This window comes from Trichophyton verrucosum (genome assembly GCF_000151505.1).
Source record: "Trichophyton verrucosum HKI 0517 chromosome Unknown contig00308_77.r1.exp, whole genome shotgun sequence".
NCBI classification, from domain to species: Eukaryota; Fungi; Ascomycota; class Eurotiomycetes; order Onygenales; family Arthrodermataceae; genus Trichophyton; species Trichophyton verrucosum.
The window spans coordinates 83110-108887 of record NW_003315441.1 but is presented as its reverse complement, the minus strand read 5'-3'; the positions used below and the strand labels follow the sequence as shown (position 1 = coordinate 108887).

The window sequence follows — 25778 nt, the reverse complement described above, 5'->3', positions numbered from 1 at the left end:
CCTTTGATCCACTGATGGATTGAGAACCTTCTAGCATCTCGCTACCGATGAGACTGAACCCGCTTGTCAGAGTAGTAGACGAGATGGATTTCTTCAATAGCTTTTGGGGCGATGTGGCAAAGAAAGAAGTTGACATCGAACGGCCGACGTCACTGAGCGAGTGGCCAGTCCCTATAGTGTTTCCATCATCGAAATGTAGGTGGTGATATAAAGCTGACTGGAGGCATGCTTCACACTGCTCGTACACACGCCCAGTAACTGTTTGGAGATCTTCAATCGCCGCGAGAATAGTAAGCTGCTGCTCAGTGTTCAGAAAATGATTGGGGTTGGCTACATGACATTGTTAGGTATTTTAATCAGAAACCATGAAGGATCGGAAGATACTGGTAGTACTCACGATCAAGAAGTGCTAGTGCTTCGCCAAGTAAGACGAGCAACCCATCGACCTGGGCAGCAGATTGCCTGTCTGGATCATACAATCCACCATAGATGCTATCAGCCGCACTTCGGATAACAGCCACCAATGCCCTAGCAGCCTCACGTTTCCGCGCCAGTGGACGATGCTTAGGCACCTGGCCTGAATTTAAACCGGCAGCCTCATCACGGATCTCATAATAGGATCGTAGCGTAGCATAGCTACTGAAATAAAACTGTAGCATAGCAGCCCCCTCCGCATCCACCGAGGCGATGGCAGACAAGGCGGTGGATGGATCGTCCAGAAGGGAACGGAGCTGTTCGTCCAACTGGTCCTTCGCAGGGTAGGCTCTGGACTGGATCAGACAGAAGGATGTGAGCAGGTCAATCACGTTCTTAATCTTGCGAGAACAATGAGCACGAGCGTAGCAAATCAGAGCAGTGCCATAATTCTCAGATACTTCAGCAACTTGATCGCCATATCGCTAAAACGGAGAAAAAGTAATGGTATTAGCTCCATATCCAATCGGAGATTGATTAATATATGAAGTTGAAATTGAAAAAAGGACGGCGAACATACCTCCGAGACTCGTCTACCCTCATCGCTAAAGCCTACTTCTGCGCACAGAACCACAGCCTTGTCCATTTTATCTGCTGTATCCAGAGATACTTTGTCCATCAGCTCTCTGACCTTGGTTTTCATAAGCTCCTGGTCATCAAGGCGGCTCAGCACCTCCAAGGAGAGCTCCCACCCCTCTCTAGCACTCCGATCCCCAAGCCGATCTCGTGAGAAGACACCGTCCGCATAGTTGATTAAGATATCATCCTTCTGGAGTGGTTTTTCTGGTTGTCCGTAGCTGAGGACCATAAGGTCACTCTCATTGAATTCGCGCATCGGTTCGGAGCCCGTTGATGCAGCCAGCCAGCCTCCGAAGCTGGCAATCTCAGCTGTCGCAGCACTCACAGCAAGAGACCAGGTTTGCAAAAGTCTAAGTACGCTTTCGACATTTCCTTCACATACGGAAGCCAAGCCAACTTCGCAGGGATTCATTGAATTGATTTGGAAACCAGCGGATCCCAGGGTATCTGTTACAGAGCTGTAAGCGTAGTCAAGACGTCGTAAGTATGACTCTTCAGTATTGGAGTCAACAGCTCGAGGAGCCTGAGAACGACGTTTTGCTGGGGCTTTCTTCTTCCCGCCAACCGAAATGTCGCTATCGTCGTCACCATCCCACCAGGCAGTCAACGCAATTGTGGCCTCCACCCAATCCTCGGACTGCTTTAGAATATTTTCTGTTTCTCCACACAAGATGTTATACATAGCCTTAATGCTCAGATATATGGACCACGGTATCCGGCTTTCTGCCATGCGCGCGCTATGGCTAAATGACATAGAATCGGGGCGTTGAAACGAGATACCGAAATGCGACGCAACAAATGGTCCATCACTGTCATCAGAAATCTGAGATTGCCCACTTTCAGCCATATCCTCTAAATCTAATATCGCGGCGTTCACTTGTTTCCTAAACATGGCCCATTCAACCCCTTTAATTTCCCAATCATCACGCTGAACTGCTGGGCATGTTTTAAGGAGTTGAAGAGCTTTATTCACGCATTGCTGGATATTTTGTAGCTGAGAGCCATGGTACCCTGGCTGCTCGTATCCATCCTCCATGGCAGTCCTGGCGTAGCTAAAATCCGCCTCGCTCAAAAGCGTTATCACGTTACCAAACTCGGCACGCAGAACAGATTTGAGGATAAATTTCCAAAACATTGGGGAGGCGGTTGGGTTTGGCTGTATATCCTGAAGCATGTCACAATGAATTGTCTCCAAGTCGTGATATCTCCATAACCATTGAAATAGCACTTTGGGTATCGGAACTTTTGGTAGAGGTTCATCTCTCATCACCAAGTCACGGAACATACTGCGAGAAGATTTCGAGACTTGGTTACTCGGTTCGAGTAGCGGAGGATGGTGAAGCTGGAGCAGTAATGAGCTCAAGAATATAGCCTTCATGATACTGGGCGACGAGTCTCCAGGTCCAATCCCACCACTAAGAGGAACACCATCCTTTTCCTCCATTGGTGCTGGCGAATATCTTTGCCACAAGGATGATAGTTCATCGGATACGGCAGAAAGGCTTGAGTCGACTATATCATCGTCGGAATTACGATCACGGACTTGGTCGTACATCCGACATATAGCATCCTCCATACTCAATAATAGCTCACTCGGCTCATCAACCGAAGCCAGGCTTGCCCTGGCAGTCAAGTCTTTGATGATTGAGGGAAATTTCGAGGCCTTCTTTCGCTTCTGAGGTTGTTCATTTTCCGGAGATGTAGACTGTATCCAAGTTTCGTCGAGTTTCGCACGCTTTGCACCTGCCGGATTCGAGTAAATAACTGGTTTCCGTAGCAGACGGGACGGCTGAGCTTTTGTCGCTGGTTGGAAAAGAGAGCTAGTAAACGGGCCACCGTCTTTGCTTGGTGACCAGCCAATTCCGTTATCTTCTGAGGCGCGCGAATCCGTAATGACCGGTTCACTATCTTGTGAGAATGGTATGCGTCGACTTGAGTCGAATGGGCTTCTGATGCCTTTACTCTTGTTGAGGATAGATCTGTGGCTGCTGTGAAGCGGCGATCTGGTTGGCCGGTGTGACAGATAACTAGAATTACGGGAGTCGAGTTCTCTCGGGAAATTGGAGGATGTAGTAGAGAAGGATAAAAGGTCATTGTCCGTGTATGATGTGGTCGACTGATTGAATCGGCTATCGGAGAAATCCAGAGCACGTCGTGTTCCTGACTGCGAGCTTCCAAGTCCAGACGAAGGCGGAGGTCCTGCAGGGGTAAAAGACGCTGTGGAGGAAGGAGGTACCCCGGCTGGCGTCGTGGACATGTTCGAGCTAATACTCCGAGACTTGTCCGGTGTTGATAAAGCTCCTGGGCTGTAAGGAGTTGTGAACGACATCTTGAATTGAAGAGCGCTATTATTGTGAGCGCGGCGCAAGCTGAGAGAGTAAACGGATCAGGTAGACGCGTCAGGAACTGTAGCACAGCAAATCATTCCGCAGTATCAGCTTAAGGGCGAGCTCCAAAAGCCAATGTCTCCTCCGCAAATCGATACGCAATGGCAGAGCAAGATGGATGGTGGGCGGTTTGTTAGCAGAGGTTGCTCTCAACGTCTTTTGTCCTGTCACTCGAGAGAGAAATTTGGTGTTTACCTAACTGAGATGGCATGGCCCAAGCTCATGTCGGAAATAAGTTTATCCGTCTAATCTCGTGACACTTCATTAGTCATCCTGGAATACGAGGAAATTGCCGTTTTAAGTAGCTAAGACAGCCGCCGAGCCCAGAGCTGCCCGGCGATCAAGCATCACAGCCTCGATACTCCATATCGAGCGGCCAATTGTACATTTGCTCGCCGTCGAATATGACACAAGTGAGCGGTTGAGCAGCATGATCCGCCCACTATGGTGATAATATTCTGATGTCAATCGTTCAGCCTCGTCTCGAGACAGTTTTGATATAAAAGGGCGCAAATGCTCGTCTACCCTGGCCACTTTTGAAGATCACATTTTCTACCCCAGCATCGATTTGCATGATACACCCGTCACTTGGGAAATCATGGCATCTGCCAAAAATTTGAAAGCAGGGTCAACTAAGGCTCATGATCATGACGCCTCCGAGGCAGCCTCCATTGATACCCAGCTCTCAGCCCCTGGGGACTTGGGGGCTGATGAGAACCATCGTATTTTCAATGTATACAACACCACCTCGTTCACAAACTATAGAATTTCCGAGTCCAATGACAAAACCACGCTTTACTACGTCAGAACGTCCACGTTTACCCCTGGGAAGCCAGAGATAACGTTTCATGTCGGAGAAAGGGGTGGCCCAGTCGTGGGAATTGTCAACTTCCTCAAATTCTCATCACATTCAAAGGTTGGACTAGGGGACCCAGCAGACAATCTTAACATGACGTGGGAAGATCTGAGAAAAGAGAGCTTCGACCATTCCAAATATCGCTTCGAAGTGACGGTTAACGGAGTCAGAAAAGGATTTCTCTGGAAAAGAACACGCAGCATTGGAGTTGAAGGATCCGTTCCTAATAAATTCAGCGAATCAAATCTCAAACTACTCGACGAAATGACTGGTGAGCTGGTGGGAGTCTATTCTACCAACGGCATAAAAAGCATCAAGAAGATGGGAAAGTTTCAGCTGAACAAGAACTATGGTCCCGAATTTGATCGTATGTTTCTTCTTACCGGGATGGCCTTGCTTGAGAGGTTGCAACGCAGAAAGCACGCGCGAGGTGGCGGCGGCGGTGGTGGAGGTGGAGGTGGATGATTTCTCCTGAATTAATTTGGATTCATATATACCCCTTGTTGACTCACACTCGCACGATTATCAACTTTCGACGTTTGAATTCTACCTCTACCCTCATTCTTCCAGTGCTTCGATTCCTATAGCTCTGTAATTTTCGAGCTTTAGTACGACAATCAAGAGCCTTTGAAGTTTATATACACCGGAATGTAGTATCCAATAGTCATTAAATATTCATCCAAACTGCCCACAGCCAGTAATCAACCAGTTTGTTACATTGATCAGAAGAGTACTTATATTGGATATATCATCTTATATACATATATATAGTACTAAAGTCTCCAGTATGCTGGAACCAGAGTCTACTCGCTGATGATTTCCTCCCTCTTTAAACAAGTTTAATTTACTGGATCTAGTGCAGCAAATTTCGTTAACGTTCTTTCAGAAGATAAAATCCCCATACACGAGAAAGGAGTATAGCTCAATGTATGTATCAAAGCCTGAATTGAAAAATAGAGTCAAAGCTTTGTCTCGATTCCAGTTCCATTGACCAAGACGTATCGATATCTAGCCTTGCCTTCATGCATATCCACCAACGTTTGGTTCACATTCCCCATCGGCCGCTCTTGGACCCAGGGATGAATATTTTGCTCACTTGCGAGCTTAAGCATAGCCCTGATCTCCTCGGTGGAACCAATGGCAGACGCACTAATCTTTAATCCTTTGCCCATCATCACTCCAACCCTGAAGCCTGGGAACGGATCCTCGGGTGCGCCAACCTGGATGAATTCACCCCCACGTTTAAGTAGACGAAGATATTTTTCGATGGGCATATTACCTGATGAAACTGTGCAGATAATCAAATCGAGCGTTCGGGAGTATGTCCTGGCCCAGTTCTTTTCTTCGTCAGTGGCAATGAAAACGTCAGCTCCCAGTCCGGTGAGAGCATCTGATTTCTTTGAGCTCGTCCGGGAAATAGCAACCACTTTGTCGCATTTCATGGCTTTGGCAAAAAGTAATCCCATATGCCCTAGGCCACCAATACCAATGATACCAACATGCCTTCCCGGCCCCGCACCGCCTCGGAATAATGGCGAAAACACTGTAGCGCCGCCGCATAACAGGGGTGCAGCAACTGCGCTGGGAATATCATTTGGGATTTTAAACACGAACCACGCCGGGCCTCTCCAGTAGTCCGCATATCCACCATACGATTTACTTCCATCAAGGTGTTTTCCATTGTATGTCCCGGTCATGCGCGGGCAGTAGTTATCCAGGCCCGATGAACACTCTTCACAGTCAACGCGAAGGCATGAACCCGACTGTGCCCCGACACCAACCCGATCTCCGACCCTCAAGTCTCGAGACGGAGAATTCAGCTTAGCCACCTCTGGACCAACTCGAATAATATGGCCAATAATCTCGTGTCCAACCACGCATGGATAATTCGTTGGCCCCCATCCAGACCTTAGGGTATGAATATCCGAGCCGCAGATGCCACAGTGAGATATAGCAATATCAACGTCAGTGCTGGCAAAAGCCTTGGGTTCGTATGTAGTGTATGTCAAAGGAGAGGTTGCTGAGGTGCTAACCCAGCCTTTAAAAGTGATATCTTTCATGATTAAATTTCCCACGGTAGCTCGTGGTTGAGAGGTCTGGGGTATATCTGATTCCTGCTCCTGGAGATTTGGCTGATGATAGTCAAAATTTAGACCAGAAAACCAAGCCAGAGGTTATTTTGATAAAGCAGAATGCTTGTTATACGGGGACCGAGCCCTGCAAGCGCTTGACTTTGCCATCGGCCGTGTCCCCATCGTGGGGAAGGCTGATCTCGTCGTTTGTCTGCAAAGCTCTTCTTTTGTGCCGAGGCTGATCTGGGAAGTTTAACCTGATGACTAAGCTCGAGGCTCCTTCAAAGTTCAGAGTTTGCTTTTTTTGGTTTTCGCTTCTGATCGCGACTTCATACTTCATGCGATCAACCAGTTGGAAGCATTTCATTTTATCTTCTTAACCACAGCGTATGGATGATCACTATCATAACTACCTGTGCCAATGATATTCATACCAGTTTCCTATTTTCCAGTCTAATATGGAGGCAGATCCAGAGCTGTTGAGATGGTCTAGTAGTAAACCATCCAACAATGATACCAACGATCCTGGGCCGTCACAACTAGTGACAGCAGAAGAAAGAGATCAAGCTTTGTCTGAAGATAGCATCTCATCATTGTCCTCTGATGATGATTCTCTGTAAGATTCCAACGCGTTTTTTTTTTTTTTTTTTTTTTAATTGAACCGGTGCTCATTCGTAAACATAGAGAAGGTGAAATTTACGAGGAAGAAGATTATGAAGGCGACGACGATTATGTTAACCAAAACTATGACGACGATGCCGTCCTATCAAGGATTGCACGGAAAAGTCGGAGACCCGGCTTTTCTCATGGATATGACAACGACAGTGTTCGCAGAGTACCCAGACGTGGACCGCTGAAACCTGTAGAGCCGACTGCGGAATTCAAAAACCTACAATCCGAGGCTACATCTGCTTTCATTGACGCAGACTATGAGCGAGCTCTTAATTTGGTGAAACAGGCTATTCATCTGAACCCAGAAATTTTCCAAGCTCATGTTTTACTTTCCGAGATTTTTTTAGCCCAGGGCCAGAAGAGAAAGGCATTATATGCACTTTTTACCGGAGCTCATACTCGAAGAAAACCAGAAGTCTGGCTTGAGGTTGCTAATCTAATTCTAGAAAGAGCTGATAGCGACCGGGCGGCTGCATTAGATGACGTTGTTTATTGCTATAGCCGTGTGATTGATATCGATCCAAAGCGATACGATATACGGTTTGAACGGGCGGCAATAAATGAAGAGCTTGGATACAAAGGCAAAGCAATTCAAGAATATGAAAAAATTCTCGAGGGCCTTCCCCATAACACGAACGCCTTGCGTCCTTTGGCAGCGCTCTATATTGAACTAGGGGAAATAGGAAAGGCCAGAGCTCATTATGAGAGATGTATATCATACTATATGAACCTCAACCCTGAAGAGGTGGAGGATTTTACCTGGTCAGACGTGAACATTTATGTTGAACTTTTTTCCTATGAGCACCATTACCTAGCTGGCATATCATCTCTCAATTCTTTGGCCCGATGGCTTCTAGGCCGCAAAGATGATTCTGGTTGGGATATGGTTGATGATGACCGCGAATGGGATGCAGATGACTATCCACGCAGGACCGCAACACCCTGGTTTGTTCCAGGCCAATATCCCCTTGAGTCATATGGTATCGGATTACCGCTTGAGTTGCGGATAAAACTAGGCGTATATCGCTTGAAATCTGGCTATAAGGATGAGGCACTGGTATCTTCGCTCACTACTCCATCGATATTTGAGGTCAGGACAGGGGCTAACAGTAATGTAGTTTCATTTTCACTGGCTTGAACCAGATGATAACTCTCCTGGTGCTAAGCTTTTTGATTATGGAGATTTGTTCAGGGAAGCGGCCGATTCGATGAAGGATATCCAACTCTATGAAGATGCTCTCCGATTCTATATACCCCTTCAACATGTTCAGGACTTTGCGAATACTAGCTTTTTTTTGGCAATGGCCGAATGCTATGACGCCTACGGAAATACGGAAGAAACTGAAAGATGCTATTTAACAGTGGCAGAATATGACAAAACTAACATAGAAGCACGAACTAAACTAGCCCATTTCTATGAGAAAATGGGCATGACTGACCAAGCTCTCAAGTTTATTACGGAGGCAGCAGATATCGGTCGAGAAGAGGTACTATCGCGCCGGAAGCCTAGGTTTGGCCCAAACATTGGGAAACTGGCAAATCATTTTCGGGATATAGAACAAGGAGCTTCGGAAAGTACAGGCCAACTAGCCCCTACCGAAAGTACCGTACCATCAGCCATTGGAGGCATCACTGCTGCAGAAGAAAGTACTACCATTGGATTCATCCCGCGCGCCGTTACTAGCCTACCGGGAGAACAACGAGGGCGTGAATTAGCCTCTCTAAAACCAGATGGCGAAAACGTAAGGTATCTATATGCAAAGATGCTGGAATTACAGCCATATATGCGACAGGGCCAACAGGATGCTACTGGGGACTGGCTTGATATTGCTTATGCCTTGCTATGGGATTTTCGATCCAACCGAGTTTTCTTCCCCTTACAAAAGAAGATGACCTTCTTAGGGTATTCTAGGGAAGCACAACGTAAAGCAGGCAGATTAAAGTCAACAAACCTCCTGGATGAACTTCAAGAGATATCTAATCGTATTCAAGCTTCAATGGGTAAGAAATACCTCTCCTGAAATAGCATTCTTAAAATAAAAACCTGACAACTCCATAGGAACTCCTGAAATAGATGCTAGCTCTATACCTAATGACTATCACGGCATAGACTTTGATTCTTGGCTGGATATCTTCCTTGAATATGCTCTTGTTCTTTCCGGTCAGGGGCAAGGAGATGAAGCATATGATACACTCGGTGCAGCAGCTGATGCAAGTATTTGGTATCACTCTAAACCATCTACACTCCGAATATATATTTGCTGGTTTGGTAGGTTATCTATCCACAGGCAGTGAAAAGAGGTAGCGCTAATGATTTGCTTTCCTGTAGCATGTGCTCTTCGTCTCAAGGATGAGGACAGATTGTCTGATATTTCACGATGGTTTATGAAAGAATACCAGTTCGTCACTGATGCTTACAGGCTCTTTGTGACCCTAAGCAGGGTTTGTGGAAACCCCCAGAGATCTCTCTTTCATTCAGCACCAAGCATGAAGTTTATGCTTCGACAAGTCAAAGCTGTCGATTATTCACTTCCTCCCGACCCATTATCGCCATTCAAACGCTCGCCCGAGTCTATATATCAAGAACGAGCGAGTCTCACGACAAAAAATTCAGAGGGCGAATATATACCCGCGGAGGAGATGGATGTTGCCCTGTTGGTGCTATATGGACACATCCTTTATGCTGGCAACAGTTTTACAAATGCTTTAAATTACTTCTTCCGCGCATACGCCCTTGATCCTGAGAATCCAGCTATTCTTCTGTCCATTGGACTCAGCTATATCAGCCATTCGCTCAAGCGTCAGTCAGATAATAGACATTACCTTGTCATGGAGGGCCTGTCTTTTATGCAAGAATACCGTCGGATCCGATCCCAAAGCTCAGTCTTACAGGAAAGGCAAGAAGTTGAATTCAACTTTGCTCGTGTTTGGCAACTGCTGGGAATTGGTCATTTGGCTGTCGTGGGCTACCAAAAGTGCCTTGAAATAGGTGAGGAGATCGAAACCGAACGTCAAAAGGCTCAAAATCCAAATACAGTCGAAGGGACAACAGTGGGTGAACAGCGTGGTGAGGCCTGGCTAGAAGATTTCTCTCGACAAGCAGCGTATGCATTGCAATGCCTCTACTTGCAGTCAGGCGAAAAAGATCTATGCAAGAGAGTTACAGAAAAGTGGCTTGTGATCTGATATCGATATTACTGCAGTCTTAGTCCATCTTAGAGTTCCATTTCACAGCTCTAATTTGAAATAGCTGGAAGCTCTACAATAGTCTTCGGCACTTCCAGGTTAGTAGGGCTTTGGAGCATTCTGTTGTAGATATACTTCTCAAGGTCAAATATATGTACATCGCGGTATCCATGGTTACCTCCATCATGGACGTAATCTATCATGCATATCAATATCGGTCAGTCATTCTTCAATCTTAGGTTTATTTTCCTTTGTGTACCATGTAGGAAGAAGGTTGCATGATATCTATCCAATAATGTTACTGCAGTAAAACGAATATGGTATCTCTTGAGCCAAACAGCAAATTAAATGTGATAACTGGTAAGCATGCGCCAGCCCCATTTGCCATCTAACCCAGAAGAAACTGAAATCCAAAAAACTTTACATGCAAGGCGTATGTATAAAGCTGGAGAATAAGCAATTACGACGTGTCGTTGGAAACTTAAACGTAAACCCAGATCGGTCAAACTGCTGCAGGGTTTTGCATTAACATTGGCTCAGGCCGGTCGATCATAGAAGGCGGTGACTTGGTGTAACGGGCGGCAGGTTATTCGTCAATCACTCGCTTAGGGTTGCGGCATTGTCGTCGTCATCATCATCATCGAAGAACACAGCAGATTGCCGCTTCAGCTCTTCTATAACACCACTGTCACGGCGGTTGGCGGAAGAGGGTATCTGCTTTGGATCCAACTCGGGAGGTTCATCCGTTGTATACTGTTCATCAGAAGTATAGGTTCCGTTTACGTTTTGATCACTTAACAGATCGACGGTTTGTTCACCGTTGATCGCGGCTCCAATAACTCTTTCAGACTGGGACCGGGTAGGCACACGCCTACGTCGGATTCCAGAATCCGCAGCATTGGGATTCCTGTCAGGAGAGGTGTACTTTAAGTAGCCTTCACGTATAACATTCTCCAGCTTCATTCTGTTCTTGATGAACTGAATTGCTGGGAAGGTGCTTGATTGACCCTCATGTAGCATATGAGCTAATCTTTCCGGGGATGGGTCTGATAGAATATAGTAAAAATCAGACAAAACCGATCTAGGCCATATGGTTATTGTGCCACCAAAACGCTGGAGCCATACCTCGCTCCAGTCTTGTCCAAGTGGGCGAGGAAGTAGCTCAAGGCGTCTGAGGACCTTTAGCCATTTGGTGAGGTCGAGCTTGATGAACTGTTCAATAGCAGAGCCAAGGAAGCCGCCACGCCAGCCTCTACCTTTGCGGTGACTAACTGGGCGGCCAACACTACCACGGGTGCTGAACGAGAAGAGGCTGATATGCGGGTTAACCTGAATAACCTTGTCAGTAAACCATTTTGCAATAACACAATCAAAAATATCGGTGCCTCATTTTAGCCCTACCTGTGAAACTATGGGGAAAGTAGCATTAAAATGGATATCTAGCGCTTTCAAGGGAACATCCGTCCTCAGGCTGCCATCCTTCCACTTGTGACCGAAGGAATATGGTGACAGGGTTCCGTCCGGTTTCTTCATCATAAGAACGACAGGGTTCAGGATGCCTGGGACCGCAGCAGATGCAATGACAGCGCTCCAGATTACACAGTTGGGGGAGGTCAGATAATTTGCCAGGATGGTTGGGGAATGAGGGTCGGACGGTACGCATGATACATTCAAAATGCGACCTGTCCTCTCATATGCTTCTCGAAACGTCGTCGAACCACGGCAGAACCAACTACACTGTTCCGCCCAATCCATGGTATCAAATCGTGCGCCCGTGAGCCACCACCGTCTCACCCAGACGGCAAAGCCATCACGGCAGGCTTTGATTTTGTGCGCAAGTGCAGGAACAAGTAGCTGCTTTAGTTCATCGTCAGTTCTTGTGGCAACTAAGGCAGCAATAAGGGCACCTCCAGATGTTCCAGATATGATATCAGGTAGCACCCCGTTGTCTAGAAGGGCCCGAACCACGCCAAAGTGGTAGTAGGCGAAGGTGGCCCCCCCAGAGAGACACAAAGCCGTTCGTCCAAAGTTTGTGTCTAGATGCTTGAAGAAAAGCGCTTTGTCATGGTCCTGTAAACCGCCGTTCTCGAGCAAGATCCTCAAGGATGCCTCAGCTTCGTTGATGAATTGTTGAACGAGGTCCTTTGTTCCAAAGTACGTTTCACTGTAGAGCCTTGGGTTCTCAACGCCAGCAAAGTTGTTCTTGATGCACGCCTCGAGCAGAGCACGAAGCTCTTCGACGGCGTGTTCTTTCTCCGAATTGCGGCCTTCGTCTGTGGCAATTTGGATCCTCGACCTCAGGTCTTGCAGCTGTGTAACGACAGCGTTGACTGTGACATGGTTATAGTAAGCATACTCGTCGTCCTCCTTCCAGATATCATTGCCCAAGAATGCATCCAATTCTTTTGCAACATCCTTCCATCTCTCGTATTTCTCCGTAGATCGAAGTGTCTTTCGTAGTCTGCGCCTCTTCCCTTTCCAGGAAAACAGGTTCTCATAAAAGAGTATATAGAAACGTGTGAGGAGATAGCAGAAGCTCAGTACAGCTATCCACGTCAAAACAAATATAAGGAATGGCCATTTCAGCAATGTATATACGAATCCTTCCCGGGTTTCGTCCTTCCGTCTTCGTCTCGGTTTACGCCCATTCGCAGGCTTTCGTACTCGTTGATTGATAGGTCGCCAGTCGTTCACGGCAGTGAGGGACAGCGCTTCGGGGGCATCAAGAGCCTTTTTGAACTGCTCGAGGTGCTCTGAACTAATGAACCTTGTCCCGTAGTCTGGGAGGTTTTGTGGCTCATTTGCATCTCCATCGGTGGTGGTGGCATGGTGCCGGAGCTTGTGCTCATCCGACTGTGGGTTTGTGGATGTCGACATTATGCCAATCACTACAGCGGAAAGCGCTCCGCATGCAGAAAATCATTATCATCAGCTAGCTTTCACAAACAGAAGATGTTGGCATCTCCAGCAATGATAATAATATAATTGAGACACAACACCTTGGACGAATCGAGGTTGACGGTGATGTCAAAGAAGGCGGCCTCGGCCAACGACGTCATGGCTGAGTAAGACATGATTATATAATATTAAACATATTATGTCATCAATATCTTATCAGATCTTCGCTATTTTTATATTTTTTGTTTTTGTTTTTTGCTTTTGTTTTTTTTTTTTGTTCCTCGCAGAAAAAGAAGCAACGTCGAGCAAAGGGCAACGCCGGGCAGTCTCAGGCCCCAAGAAGAAGCGAATCACCAGGTTAAAACCAGGCTGAAGGCGATCGGATAACATGAAGATGAGACGAACGAGCCGCTGGAATAATAAAATAAAACAATCCCCAAAGCTGGCTCGAGTCAAAGCGGGATAAGGGGACGGACAAGTTTAGAGGGCCTGAGGCTATCTTCTCCGTGTTAAGCGAACTCGTATCAGCCCCAAGCCACACTAAAAGGCCTCAAAAATGAGTCCTTTATGAAGTTGGTGTGTGGGATGGAGAAGAAGAAGGCAGCCATAATTTTGAGATATATTATTGAACTCAAGATCCGGTGTGACCACGAGGCAGATGATCTTGGGGCACTCGCTAGTTGGTGAGCCATGCGCCCTGGTTACTCCAGCCTGTGTCACGGTTTCTTCGAGCTGAGACAAAACAGACATCGAACATGTTACAAAGCTCGGTATAACTACAAGGCAACTAGGTAACTAGTTGCTTTACTTGTGTTATCCCCAGATTTTATTATTTGGCTTGATACCCGAACTCTGACATGTGGTGAGGAAGTCAAAAGTACTCCTCAATATCAAATAAAATCCTGCATTTTCCTTCCTGGGAAACTTAGCCCTTGATTCCATTGGTGTGTTTGATTACTTTCTCTACCAGAGTATCATGAAGCACTCAGAACCAATGAAGCTCGTCTTCTGTTGACGTTGGTTTTTCAGGTGATGTAGAGGATGATATCATAATGGCCATGAATATGGGTTTTCTATGCGCCAGAAAACAGCCTATGGGTGAAAGCGTGTACACCAGATATAGAGGACGCCACCGTGTCCTCGGGAAATAACCGTTTCCCCGCCATATATTGAGAATGGAGCAGCAAATAGAGGTCCGTCTTGCTCTCAGCGCAGACGATGTCGTCCGCTCTATAAAAAGCCGAGCATGGACGTTCTCCGAGTACGATGACTAAGATATCACACTTCGTGGACACCAGCCTCAACTAACGCGCTACGGGCCATGGCGTGGGGATATCAAAGAGTCCTGTGATGTCTGTCGTCTGCCGCGATAGCCTGTTATCGCGGGGTTGTACGCTTTGGTATACGCAACCTCCTGGCAAAACAAGACTTTCACGTCCTCTCTTGTTACCGATCTTGGCGCGAAGAGACGAAGGCTCCGGCGAGATGGCTTCGCTTCCCCGATGCAGCCCAGAGACGGCCCTTGTACCGTTATATAAGTACTTGTACATACACCATACTCCGTACACAGCATGGCAATAATAGCCATGTACACGGAGCAGAAACAGGCAATATTGCCAGTTGCGTACTCCATATAGTATTAGTTGACGACGACTTGCGACATCCGTGATACAATCCATACGTATGCCTGTCGCGTCCCCATCGCATATCACACCGTCTTTCGATGGAAGGAATGAACAGTCACGCGGAATTCAGTTTTCGCTCGGGACAGATCCTCAACCTTCAAGGAGGGGAAAACCGCGGTATATACGAACTGTCGATTGAAGATGCGATGATCAAGGCGGACTTTGGTTGAGGAATCTCAATAATCATTTACTTAATGCTGTCGAGGCGGCAGGGGTACTCCACAAAGCAAACGGTTAATGCGGAGGGCAATCTATATGTATCTGATTTTCATCCTTCGACTGCTTGCTGCTTGCATTGGTCGTGGTTGTTATGCAGGTTGAGAGGTGTATTGTATGCAGAGGCGTGAACCCAGCCAGTCCCGTTGCGTATGGAAACGAACCTATGTGTCACGACTTTTGCATCCTTCGGAACGTCGCTGCGACAGACGACGCTATCACCAACAAGGCTCATCCTCGAAAAGCGATAACCATAACGAAGTATCTTACTTACAGGGCACAGACAACCCCTGGCAGAGTGTAAAGGGAAAATCAGACGGTCCGTGCGACATGTTCTTGATGGGCTCCCGTCTGTCTCTAACACTAGCTACCAAATCTACTCTGCTAGACAAGCAGCTAAATTGACAGGCTAAACAATCAGACAGCTAACTACGGAGTACTCCCTAGTGCTGTTTACTTGCATCTGGCCTTTAGCCGGCTTCACTCCAGCACCGTGTGTTCTTGGAGGGATCTGAACGGAGAATTTTCGGCCGGTGATGGAATTGTCGCCATCGAGAGAACAGTCTATCCAGGAAGACAACTTGACAATGACGTTTGTACTATGTCAAAAGGTCGGTGAGGAAGTGAGGAGAGGGCAAACCGGTGGCCTGTTCGTTGGTCCGCCCTTTGGTAACTAGAAAGTAGGCAACTTAGTCCCGTCGCTAACGGCGAAAGAGACAAGACAGACAGGTCTCCAAACCCTGATCTTAACCCACGCCAGACAGGAAGACAAAAAGACAGAGCGGCCAAACAGAGCGACTCCATTCCGCCGGGAGACAGGGCAGCCCTGTGGACTGGGACGTTTCCGTGGAGATTGTTGGCTGTGATTTGCCCACCCCCTAGGTTTCCCTCCCAGCCCCCCGGCCCTTCCCCCAAGGACTTGAGATGAGATGAGATGCATACATAGTTACGACTACGGAGTCTGAACACTTACATACATGAAGGTGGCCGGGGGTGACCCCCTCTCCCCTCCCCCAATTCCAAGGATGGAACGATGGACGATGACGTTTCGCCATCCCTGAGCCGATAAACGGGGTTGTTCGACGCGGGATAGAAGAAAAGGAGTCAGGCCATCCGTTTCTTTTCTTTCGTACGATATTTTTCTTTCTTTATTCCTTCCAGTAACCAAGGCAACTGGACGAGAGCAGACGCATGTGCATAATTACAGACATACTTACGATACATGGGCTACGCTACTCCGTACGCTACACTGATACATTCAAGCCCATCCGGCCGCCATCATGAATGGCAACCCTAGCGCGGGAGACGCATGGCGGCAGGCCGTCTATCCGAGCCAGAACGGTGATTCCTACCTATGATAGGTGGCGGGGAAGAAGGGTCGACGCCCTCCTGTTCTGCCCTGCCGTGTCTTGTCCTGGGGCGGGCGGGGAGGGGGGGTAATATAGTGACGGGAGCCGAAGGACGGTACGGTTTAATCAAAAAGGAGAACTGAAGATGACATGCGCATTTGAAGGAGTGTTCCAGCGAAGGTTCCGAAGGGGCTCGAGGAGTACTTGGAGGTACAATTACTTACCTGTGACGCGGGTTCCTCAGGGGTAAAAGTCAGAGAGTGAAGGCAGAGAAGTCAAAAAAGGTAAGGGGAAAGAAATTGAAAGATGGGTTCAATTTCGTTGGTGTTTCAAGGCGGTTGAACAGGAGCAACGAGATTGAAGAGCAAGACTCAGGACAAGCCTCATGGTGGGGATGGAGGGGTAGAGCAGAGCATGGTGATGATGATGATGATGAAGATACGAAACGAGAGGGGCTCCATTATTGGCTACCACTTGCAATATATCCGGTCTCCGTGTTATTTCTGCGAAATAAACCAAGCGGTGTCTGAATGCCGGGGATAGGGAGGTTTTTGGTCGATGGAGTCGGCCGCTGCGCGAATCCAGGAAATCGTTACAACACATGGCATGCCATAAACCATGGATTGCATGGCAGAAGACAGATCAAGCCAGTATCTCAAGTCAGCATCCCGCAGCCAAAACCTGATCACTGGACGGTACATCAACTACACTTAGCATAGAGTGTAATGTAAGGCTGAAGGGAAACTCCATCGCGCGGGAAGCCAATGAGAATACTGCGGCCTGCGGTCACTAAGTATACATACACACTCTCTACTTATCAGGAGCCCTGCCTGGGATCCCAACCACGAGTCCCAGCATCAGCAGCAAATTGTTCTTTTTATAACTGGCTGAGCCGGGCGCATCGCTCACACCCCCCCTGGCCGCCGCCGCCGCCAAAATGCCATGTGAGGTGTGAGTGGGAACTGGCAGCGACGGCTTTTAACGAGATCAGAAGACCCAGCAGCGCCTCTCCGAGCATGAGGATCAAGATCAGGATGCTAAACTAGGGTAACCTAACCAACTAACGAGTGAACTAAACTGGAGACTAGCAGGTTAGCCAAAAGGATGGAGTCGTCTGCTCGACCAAATCAGTGCGCTGCGATATCGCGCCATTCATGACAGAAGAAGACAAGGAGAGACAGAGAGAGAGACACAAGAAAGATGGTGATCATGAAGCCGAAAAGAAATCACATCACAGATCACAGCGCATGAAAAGAAAAGAAAGTCCGAGACATCGAATCATCTGGACAAGAGTTCTCCGTCGAGTTTTGATGGCTCAATGAAGTACGGAGTACGGAGTATGTAGATTAGATGGTAGTTGGCTGTTCAGCTTCATTTTTTTGATACTCAGCTTTCGATGCTCGTCGCCATCTATCTCAGCTCGATGTGGCTCAACTGCTCTGCATCGCCAGTGGCCGCCTTTAATATATACCACAGCAGTCAGCTCTCTGTGCGTGTATGTGCGTATATGCATGCTCGAGCCGGTGGCGGTTCTCCCCCTCATAGGCGGAGCAGTCGATGCGCCCAGTCCTGGTGAAAAAGCAAAGCCGTCGATGCGTCCTTGGCCGTGGTCACGGAGATGGGATGGGCAATTTCGCAACGTAGGAGGGTGAACGGCGATCCTTGATGTCGATGTCGATTCATTCTTCCTCACTACTCTAGTCCTTTTTTTTCGATGGGTTACGGAGTACTACTATTAGTCCAATGCACTCGGACGGGGGCGTCTTGTGCTTCGTGATGGCGATGGCCCTCGTAAGTAAGAGTGTATATACGGAGAGACCTGGTTAAACTGCAAATGGCGAGCGAAGAATGCTCCGTCCGGGTGGAGATGGGACAAAATTTCTTCTGAAGGGCGGAGAATAGCCGTGTCCATCCATCCATCCATCCCATCCATCACTCACGATGACGATGGTGATGGTGATGTCCGTCTGGATCGTGGGTGTATAAACAGTTTCACACATACTTACTCCCTGCATAGTAGTGTACCGAGTACCGACACATCCGAATAAAACCAGTTCGAATAAGTAAATAATACGCCTACAGTGAGGATTCCGTTCATAACTGGGTCTATCTAAAACTAGCTGATAGTTGATAGCTGGTTAAGGGTGGTTTATATATAAATATATCCCGTTCGCAGGAGATCGGCCGCCCCTCGACGCAAGAGACCGACCAACCGACTGCACCGCAACCGACGATGAAAAGCAAAGCAGAGACAAGAGACGAAGGAGACGAAGGAGAAGAAGAAGCAAAAAGAGGGAAGATGCCTGCATGCATGAGCCTGCTGCATCTGCAATGCATGGATCCCGGCCTATAGTTTACACCCTTCTTATAAAATTAAGACGAACCCGAGCAGCTAACTAAAACTCGCTAGTTCGGCCTAGGAAGCGCAGAAAAAGGGAACCCGAGCTCGAGAGAGAAAGAGAAAGGAAGAGAAAAAAGCAAGCTGATTCGATATCATATTTCCCCATGCACACAAGAGTGAGCGAGTAGTGTACTTTTCTGTGCATGCGCTGCAGCCTCCCTCTGCTCGGCGGAAGAAGAAGAGTTTTTTAGCACGGAGAGGAGCCCACGGTGGAGATGGAGAGAGGGAGAGAGAGTGAAGCAGGAAGACTTCGGATGCCCCGTTGTCGACGTCACTACGGAGTCTCTGCTGCTTGACTGGTGGCAGGTAGAAAGTCAATGAGAGAGACTCTGCTGGTAAGTAAGTAAGCAGTTACATATGTGACTATCAACAATCGCGGTGAGCTCAATTAATATCTAGACCAGACGTTGGAACGAGAATGCACCAATAAGCAGGGAAAGACGAGATGAAAAAGCAAGTCGACTGCACTGCACAGTCTGCACCTCTATCTACCTAGCAACATCCCTCCTTGACTGCTGCGCCTGTACATGCATATATAATAAGTATACTCCGTACAGGAAGGATGCAAGTATGGATGTTCTCTGCATGTGGCGCGTAGACTGAGCGGTGAAGAAGATGTGGATGTCGAATGTCGAATGTCGAGATCGAGGCCGATGGATGGAGATAACTAAAATAAAAAAGCCTGAAAATGAGGCTGTAGTGGGATGTCGGAGTCAGAATGGCTATGGAGTAAGGTAAGGCTGTCTATTGATTAGTCTATCCGCCTCAATTGATCTTGTCCTGCCCGTCATCGTTATCGTCATCGATGGTCCGATGGAGGGGTTGTCCTTCTGCGGGTGGAGATGAAAAGCGATGAAATTTTCTCTTGTGCAGCAGGCAGGGTGGGTAGGACGGCTTTTCGACCCTTTAACCGGAGAAGTGTACGGTAGAGAGATGGATATTATTTATTAGTTATAGTAGTATTATCGTGTTGTACCATGGGAAAGAGTACTCTCCATCTGGGTTATCTTATCGTCGTACATGAATTTACTCGTCTATGCTTGTCTGCCGGAAGACTATAAACGAGTACACTTTTGACTTCTCTGAAGTATATACTTATAAGCAAGTAGAGAGATGGCCGGGTCAAGCTGTCATTGGCCATCTGCAGGCAGGCGGACGGCAGTGAAACCGTCGTCAGTTAAGAAAGTAAGCAGGCAGACAGGATACAGATAGTTATGGCCGTGGTCGTGGTCATCAGGGGGAGGCAAGTCATGCTTTGTACCCGTACCGTAGACTTAAAGAGTCAGTCAAGAGACAGTCAAGAGGCAGTCAGAAGATGATACATAAAATGATACATAAGATGATCTGATCGAGCAGAGTTGAGAGGGAGTAAGGGGAGTCCCTTGTCCAGTCCACTTGCGAACTCACAGAGCCTCCGGACTGTCCATCTCCTCCGTCTCCATGTCGAAGCCAGAGTAACTCAGAGAAGACCAGCAGCATGTCCCAGGTAGCCACCAGCCACCAGCCGGAGAGCCCAGAGAGCCCAGAGAGCCAGAGAGAGGGGAGAAGAACGAGAGAGAAAAAGCAAGCAAAGCAGAAGAAGCAAAGAAAGACGCAGAAAAAGCAAGGAGAAAGAACTCAAACTAAGTAAACTCCTCTTTGCTTCTTCGTCTTCCTATGCTTTCTTTTTCTTCTTCGACTCAAGAGGGAAAAGAGATATGGGTTGCAGGTAAATACTCCGTAAGAGAGTGAACCGATCTCCATCCAGTGTTGATATCGAAGACAGCCATAGTACCGAGCACTGAGCAGAAGCATCACCACTACCTCTAGATCACCATCACTACCTCTAGCATCTCTATCAGTGTCTCTATCTTTATCAGCATCTCTATCTCTATCTATCTATCTATCTCTATCATGCAAATGTAACTATGTAAAAGGATCCCCCCTTTTTTGCCTTTCCTGCCTGTCACTTTTTCGCTGCTCTTTAACTGAGCGACCAATCAGAAGCCACAGCGGGCGCCCACGCCGAAAGAAGAAGAAGAAGAAGAAGAAGAAGATACAGCGATAGACAGTAGTAGACATTATTAGGGAGAAGGATAGGGATAAGGGGTTCTCTTCTCTTCTCTTCTTTTACTCTTCTTCTTCTTCTTCTCTTATTACATCTTCTCCTACTTACATCCTCTCTCTTTACATCTCCTCCTTGGTCTCTCGCCAGTTGAGAGTCACAGTCTCTCCTTTAACTGCCTGCTGTCTCTCTCAGGGGCTACTGGTCGACCGTTGGCAGAGTCAACAGTCCACGTTGGAGCAGCATCAGCCATCAGCCATCAGCCATCAGCTATCAGCCATCTCCAGGGAGTCTGCTCCTCCTCCTCCTCCTGGCTACTGCTATCACCATCACTAGGTGCCTGGCTGTCATCCTCTGCTCGCTCAGGGGGACCTGGTGACCATCCACAAAACCTGCACATGAAAACCACCAGCTGGTCCGCCATCTTTTTTTTTCTGCGAGTCCCCTTGAGCTGCTGAGAACCACCTTGTTGCCCTTCGCCACAGAGAGGGCCCTCCCCCCCGTAACATAACATATAACCGTCTGCTCCTCTTTGCTCCATCTCTCTCTCTCTCTCTCTTACTCTTCTTCTACTTCTCTGCTTCTCTACTTCTCTACTTCTGCTTTTATTCTACTCCTGTCCCCTGTTCTGTCGTGCTGTCGGCTGCGACTCGAATCTCAACTGGACCGGGAGCTCGCCACAAACATGCCTCGCTACTCCGCGATTTCCATATGAACCGTCCGCGAAGAAGCCTTGCCTGCTGCTGCTGCTTGAAGACACCATCAGCTGCAGTGTCCAGAGGCTCGCCATGGAGAAACTCAACACGGAGGACGGGCAGCTCTTCATCAAGGTACCGTTTTGCCATAACAACAAACAAACATGAAACCAGCTGCCCTCAAAAGGCGACAAACAAACAAAACAAATAAAAAGAAGAAGAAGAAGAAGAAGAAGAGAAGCTAACATTTCTGTAGAGTCTCGCCAGGTTCGTCCGTACGCACGAGAAGGCCCTCGCAAATGCGATGCAGATGAGGCGCCAGTCGAGGAGCGTCGACCTCTCCTCGTCCCAGTCAAACTCTGCCGCAGCGTCTTCCTCGACCGGCCACAACACTTCTTCCTCCTCCTCCCACAACAACCACAACCACAGCCACAACCACAATCACAATCGCAACCACAGTCAACACTCCCGCCAGCAGAGCCATGGAGTCCCTGGACGCTCCTCGACTGCCTCTGCGCTCGCTGCTGCGCTCTCCCTGGGGACACTCGGCCTCACCTCTGACTCTGTCCGGCCTGCCAGACTGACCCTGACCCCCCACCACCTCTTCTACCTGCTCTCCCGCTTCGAGGAGCTCTCCGTGCCCGTGGGACCGCTTAACATCCGCCTCGAGAACATCAACAATGAGACCTCCTCTGCCTACGTCTCCTTTCTCAGCAAGCCGCAGCGGCCCCGTGGCAGCGCACCAGGCGGCGGCGGAGGAGACAGGGACTCGATTCACTCCGTCTCCAGCGTCCGCAGCGTCATGTCCACCATGAGCTCGTTCTGGTCCTCCTTTGGCCTCGGATCGTTCACCTCCCGGGACTCGGTCTCAAAGTCGGAAAAGGCCAAGGCTGCCCTGGAAGCAGACCTCAAATACCTCTATTCCTCCTTCACCAAGATCCCCTGCCTCAGGCTCGCGCCAGACCACCGTGCCAGACTCATCAGCGGATACGAGGAGTTCCCCTTTGATACTGCGGTTCCCTTGCATTCCTTCAAGAACCTCTCGGCCCTGGAGATCATCGACGTAGACTTTCGCTCCTTTTTTGGTTGGGACAGGCTCGCCGAGCAGCTCAGGTCGCTTACGCTCAAGCGCGCCCAGCTAGAGGATATCGGTGACTTGCTGACGGGGATCGTGCTCGATGACATTGACAAGCGGAGGCGCAGGTCGTCCAAATCTCAGCCTTCTCCTGTCCTTGGTTGGCCGTCTAGTAGTAGCCATAGTCATAGTCATAGCCATAGCCACCACAACCAGCACCAGCACCACCAGCACCACCACTACTCTTCCACCGCCCCGGAGCTGGGAAAGTCTCTGTCTGCCCCTGGATCTCCCGTGGCCGAACCTGACTTTGGAACCAGCGCCAGTCCCAAGGGCGGCACGGCCATGCTCAGAGGTGACTCGTCTGAAGGTGGTGCCGGTGTCGGTGTCAGAAAGAAACACGGCCGTGCTGGCAGTACCTCTCCGGGTGGCAGGCCTACCAGCGCCAGCAAGCCTGGATCCAGCCACCGTCATCACCACCACCACCACCACAACCATCACAACCACGGTCATGGTCATCATCGAGGACAGTCCTCCAAGATGAAACGATCTGGCTCAGGTAGCTCGGACTCCAGCGAGTCCTTTTCCACTTTCTTCCCCCGTGGTGACCGTGGCATCTCCAACATGATGGCCTCCACCTCCACTGCTGCATCCGCCAGCAACAATAGCAACTACAATAACCACACATACCTGAGCCCCTTTAAGTGGCGGTTCCTCAGGCACCTCAACCTCACGGATAACTCCCTGACCAGCGTCAGCGTAGCCAGTCTCGCTCCCGTAGCAAATACCTTGCACTCCCTTGACCTCTCCTGGAACCTCTTCACTGAGGTGCCAGACAGCCTCGCCTCGCTCGTGGCTCTCAGATCTCTAAATCTATCCCACTGCATGATAGATTCGCTGCACTCTCTCTCCCGCAGCCCCTTGCCAGCCATAACCTCTCTGAATCTCCGTGGCAACAGGCTTCGCTCGATAGCCGGTGTTGAACGCCTGCTCTCGCTCGAACGTCTGGATCTGCGTGACAACGCCATCACGGATCCCGTCGAATTGGCCCGGCTGACTGCCATCCCTTATATCCGCGAGATCTGGATATCCGGGAATCCCTTTACCAAATCTCACTCTGGACACCGGGTTACCATCTTCAACTTGTTTAGGCAGACGCCTGGATACCCCGAGGATATCTTTATTGATAACACGGGCCCGTCTTATTCGGAGAGAAAGCAGTTGGTTGAGCGAGTTGCAGAGCCTGAAGCAGCCCCTGTCATTCGAAAGTTTGAACAGAAGGCTGATTCCAAGGCTGAGGCCGTATCAGTTACCGTGTCGACTTCTGGTGCTGGTGCTACTACTAGCACTACTACTACTACCGTGGACCAGGAGCTACTCTCGCCAGAGGCGCATGTTGTTAAGCCTCGCGTCCCATCGACGTCGGCAAACGCAGGGGTTGATGTGACTTCCCCTCGTCGCAAGAAGCATCATAGAAAGCGAGTTGTTGGTGTCAGCGCCAATGACACAGCTGCCGTGCATGCTGCTCCTGTGACTACCTTGCCTGTCCAGCCAGAGACAAAGTTCCCCGACGGTTCCGTGGTCAGAAGTCAACCCGTGCCTGACCCGTTCATTGACAATCCAAAGTCAAAGTCAAAGTCAAAGCCACGAGAGACGATGCTGCAACAGCAGCAGCGGGAAGAGCTGCCGGTGTCTCCAACCACCGTGCGCCCCGTCACTCCAGTTCCTGCTGCCAGGACCCCCACTCCTGCAACTCCTGCAACAGACGACTCTCCAAAGGCGGGCACAACAACTTCTATATCCACGACCACTACAACGACTGAAGTAGAGACGCCCAAAAGCCGGACCCCTTTTCCTGGCCTCGACAACATCGACTGGGACGTCAGCGGTGACCTGTACCGCCAACGCCTCGAAGCCCTCAAGCATGAAGTCGGGACCAACTGGCTGACCGTGCTCGGTGATGACAACTTGGGCTGGACGACGACCAACACCACCAAGAACATCAACCTGCATCCGCAGACCCCTGAATTCCACCACTCACCCGCAGCTCCAATAAGACCTCCGCCCCCGATGGCTCGAACAAGCAGCCAGATCATCGTAACTGGTGGTCGGGCACTTGGTTGATCACACTCTTAACCAAATACTTCTACTCTCAACAAATATACCCCAGGAAAGAAAACAAACACAACAACAATAACAACAACAACAACATACATATCAAAGCATATACTGTATTAATCTTAATCACTCGCACACACACACAAAATTGGGAGGCATACGAATCTTTTTTCATTTTATGCGAATATCAAACCAGACAAGTACCAGCCGTCTGTGTCCACGGGCGAAATTCAAACAAACCCCAGAACCTCCAAACTATCTCCAGCCGATCTACCTCTACCTCTCTACTCCACCTCCTATCCTATATATTCACGGTTTTCCCTTATCTTTCTCGGATATAGAAAAGCGTTTCTTTTCCCCCTCTTATTATTTTTCCTATTTACTTTCTCTCCCTATCTACCCGGAGAGAAACTAGGATGACGAATGAACGGATCGAAGAAAAAGTTACTGCTGTTTTTGTTTGCTTGATATGCTCGAAGCCAGTCGAGGAGCTCCTTTTTTTTTTCAGACACTTTTTTTTTCCTATTTGCTCAGGGACGAGTGAACCCCCCCTCGTTGACTGACCGACTGACAGACTGATCGACTGACTTGATATTGATCAATCTCTTCTCTTGTTCCTTGCTCTCACTCTCGAATGACGGATGGATGCTTGCTCTACTGTCTATTTCTTGCCTCCTTTTTTCTTTTTGCTTTATACCACTTGGGTTTTCTTCTTTCTTCTTTCCTCTTTTCCTGCTTTGCTTTTGCTTCGGATGCATGTTCACGTTCACGTTTATCGGAGTTCAGGCTGCTTCTTCTTCTTTCCTTTCCTTTCCTCAAGACCAAGAATCAAGACTGTGTTTGGTTTATACATCTCCCCCTTCTGCGCGCGGCCTGCCTAATACCTTTTCTGTCTGCTTCAATCCCTTGCTTTGCTGCGTTTCACTCTTGCTTCCTTTTTTTTCCTTGCACCGCACAAACTAATGATGACTTGACGCTGAGCTGCTGCCCCTGCCTAACTACCTTAACGCACTCTTACAGTCGGGCATGTCGGAGGAGGTATACCGAATATCCCTAGATATCACATCTATC

At 48.7% G+C, this 25778-nt stretch overlaps 7 protein-coding genes across 7 annotated transcripts, besides 1 other annotated feature; 4 read left to right on the top strand and 3 right to left on the bottom strand.

The window, feature by feature from the left end:
• Window positions 1-356: 356 nt before the first annotated feature.
• TRV_03833 (nuclear pore complex subunit Nup85, putative) lies at window positions 357-3310 on the bottom strand (the record flags this gene model as incomplete). Its single annotated transcript, XM_003022046.1, has 2 exons — window positions 357-899; window positions 995-3310. 2 exons carry the CDS (start codon window positions 3308-3310, stop codon window positions 357-359), a joined length of 2859 nt encoding a protein of 952 aa, XP_003022092.1.
• A 728-nt stretch (window positions 3311-4038) lies between these two features.
• TRV_03832 (uncharacterized protein) lies at window positions 4039-4761 on the top strand (the record flags this gene model as incomplete). Its single annotated transcript, XM_003022045.1, has 1 exon — window positions 4039-4761. One exon carries the CDS (start codon window positions 4039-4041, stop codon window positions 4759-4761), a length of 723 nt encoding a protein of 240 aa, XP_003022091.1.
• A 494-nt stretch (window positions 4762-5255) lies between these two features.
• TRV_03831 (zinc-binding alcohol dehydrogenase, putative) lies at window positions 5256-6356 on the bottom strand (the record flags this gene model as incomplete). The annotated part of the gene is made up of 1 exon (XM_003022044.1): window positions 5256-6356. The coding sequence occupies one exon, from the start codon at window positions 6354-6356 to the stop codon at window positions 5256-5258; it is 1101 nt and encodes a 366-aa protein (XP_003022090.1).
• A 470-nt stretch (window positions 6357-6826) lies between these two features.
• On the top strand, window positions 6827-10226 carry TRV_03830 (uncharacterized protein; the record flags this gene model as incomplete). The annotated part of the gene is made up of 5 exons (XM_003022043.1): window positions 6827-6984; window positions 7053-8130; window positions 8159-9041; window positions 9100-9309; window positions 9370-10226. 5 exons carry the CDS (start codon window positions 6827-6829, stop codon window positions 10224-10226), a joined length of 3186 nt encoding a protein of 1061 aa, XP_003022089.1.
• A 597-nt stretch (window positions 10227-10823) lies between these two features.
• Window positions 10824-13300, bottom strand: TRV_03829 (Patatin family phospholipase, putative; the record flags this gene model as incomplete). The annotated part of the gene is made up of 3 exons (XM_003022042.1): window positions 10824-11555; window positions 11628-13114; window positions 13174-13300. 3 exons carry the CDS (start codon window positions 13298-13300, stop codon window positions 10824-10826), a joined length of 2346 nt encoding a protein of 781 aa, XP_003022088.1.
• A 7172-nt stretch (window positions 13301-20472) lies between these two features.
• On the top strand, window positions 20473-21155 carry TRV_03828 (uncharacterized protein; the record flags this gene model as incomplete). Its single annotated transcript, XM_003022041.1, has 3 exons — window positions 20473-20483; window positions 20605-20676; window positions 20843-21155. 3 exons carry the CDS (start codon window positions 20473-20475, stop codon window positions 21153-21155), a joined length of 396 nt encoding a protein of 131 aa, XP_003022087.1.
• Window positions 21156-21678: 523 nt separating this feature from the next.
• Window positions 21679-21759: a sequence feature (Short protein (TRV_03827, EFE41468.1) was converted to a misc_feature.).
• A 59-nt stretch (window positions 21760-21818) lies between these two features.
• TRV_03826 (uncharacterized protein) lies at window positions 21819-24713 on the top strand (the record flags this gene model as incomplete). The annotated part of the gene is made up of 1 exon (XM_003022039.1): window positions 21819-24713. One exon carries the CDS (start codon window positions 21819-21821, stop codon window positions 24711-24713), a length of 2895 nt encoding a protein of 964 aa, XP_003022085.1.
• Between the last annotated feature and the right edge of the window lie 1065 nt (window positions 24714-25778).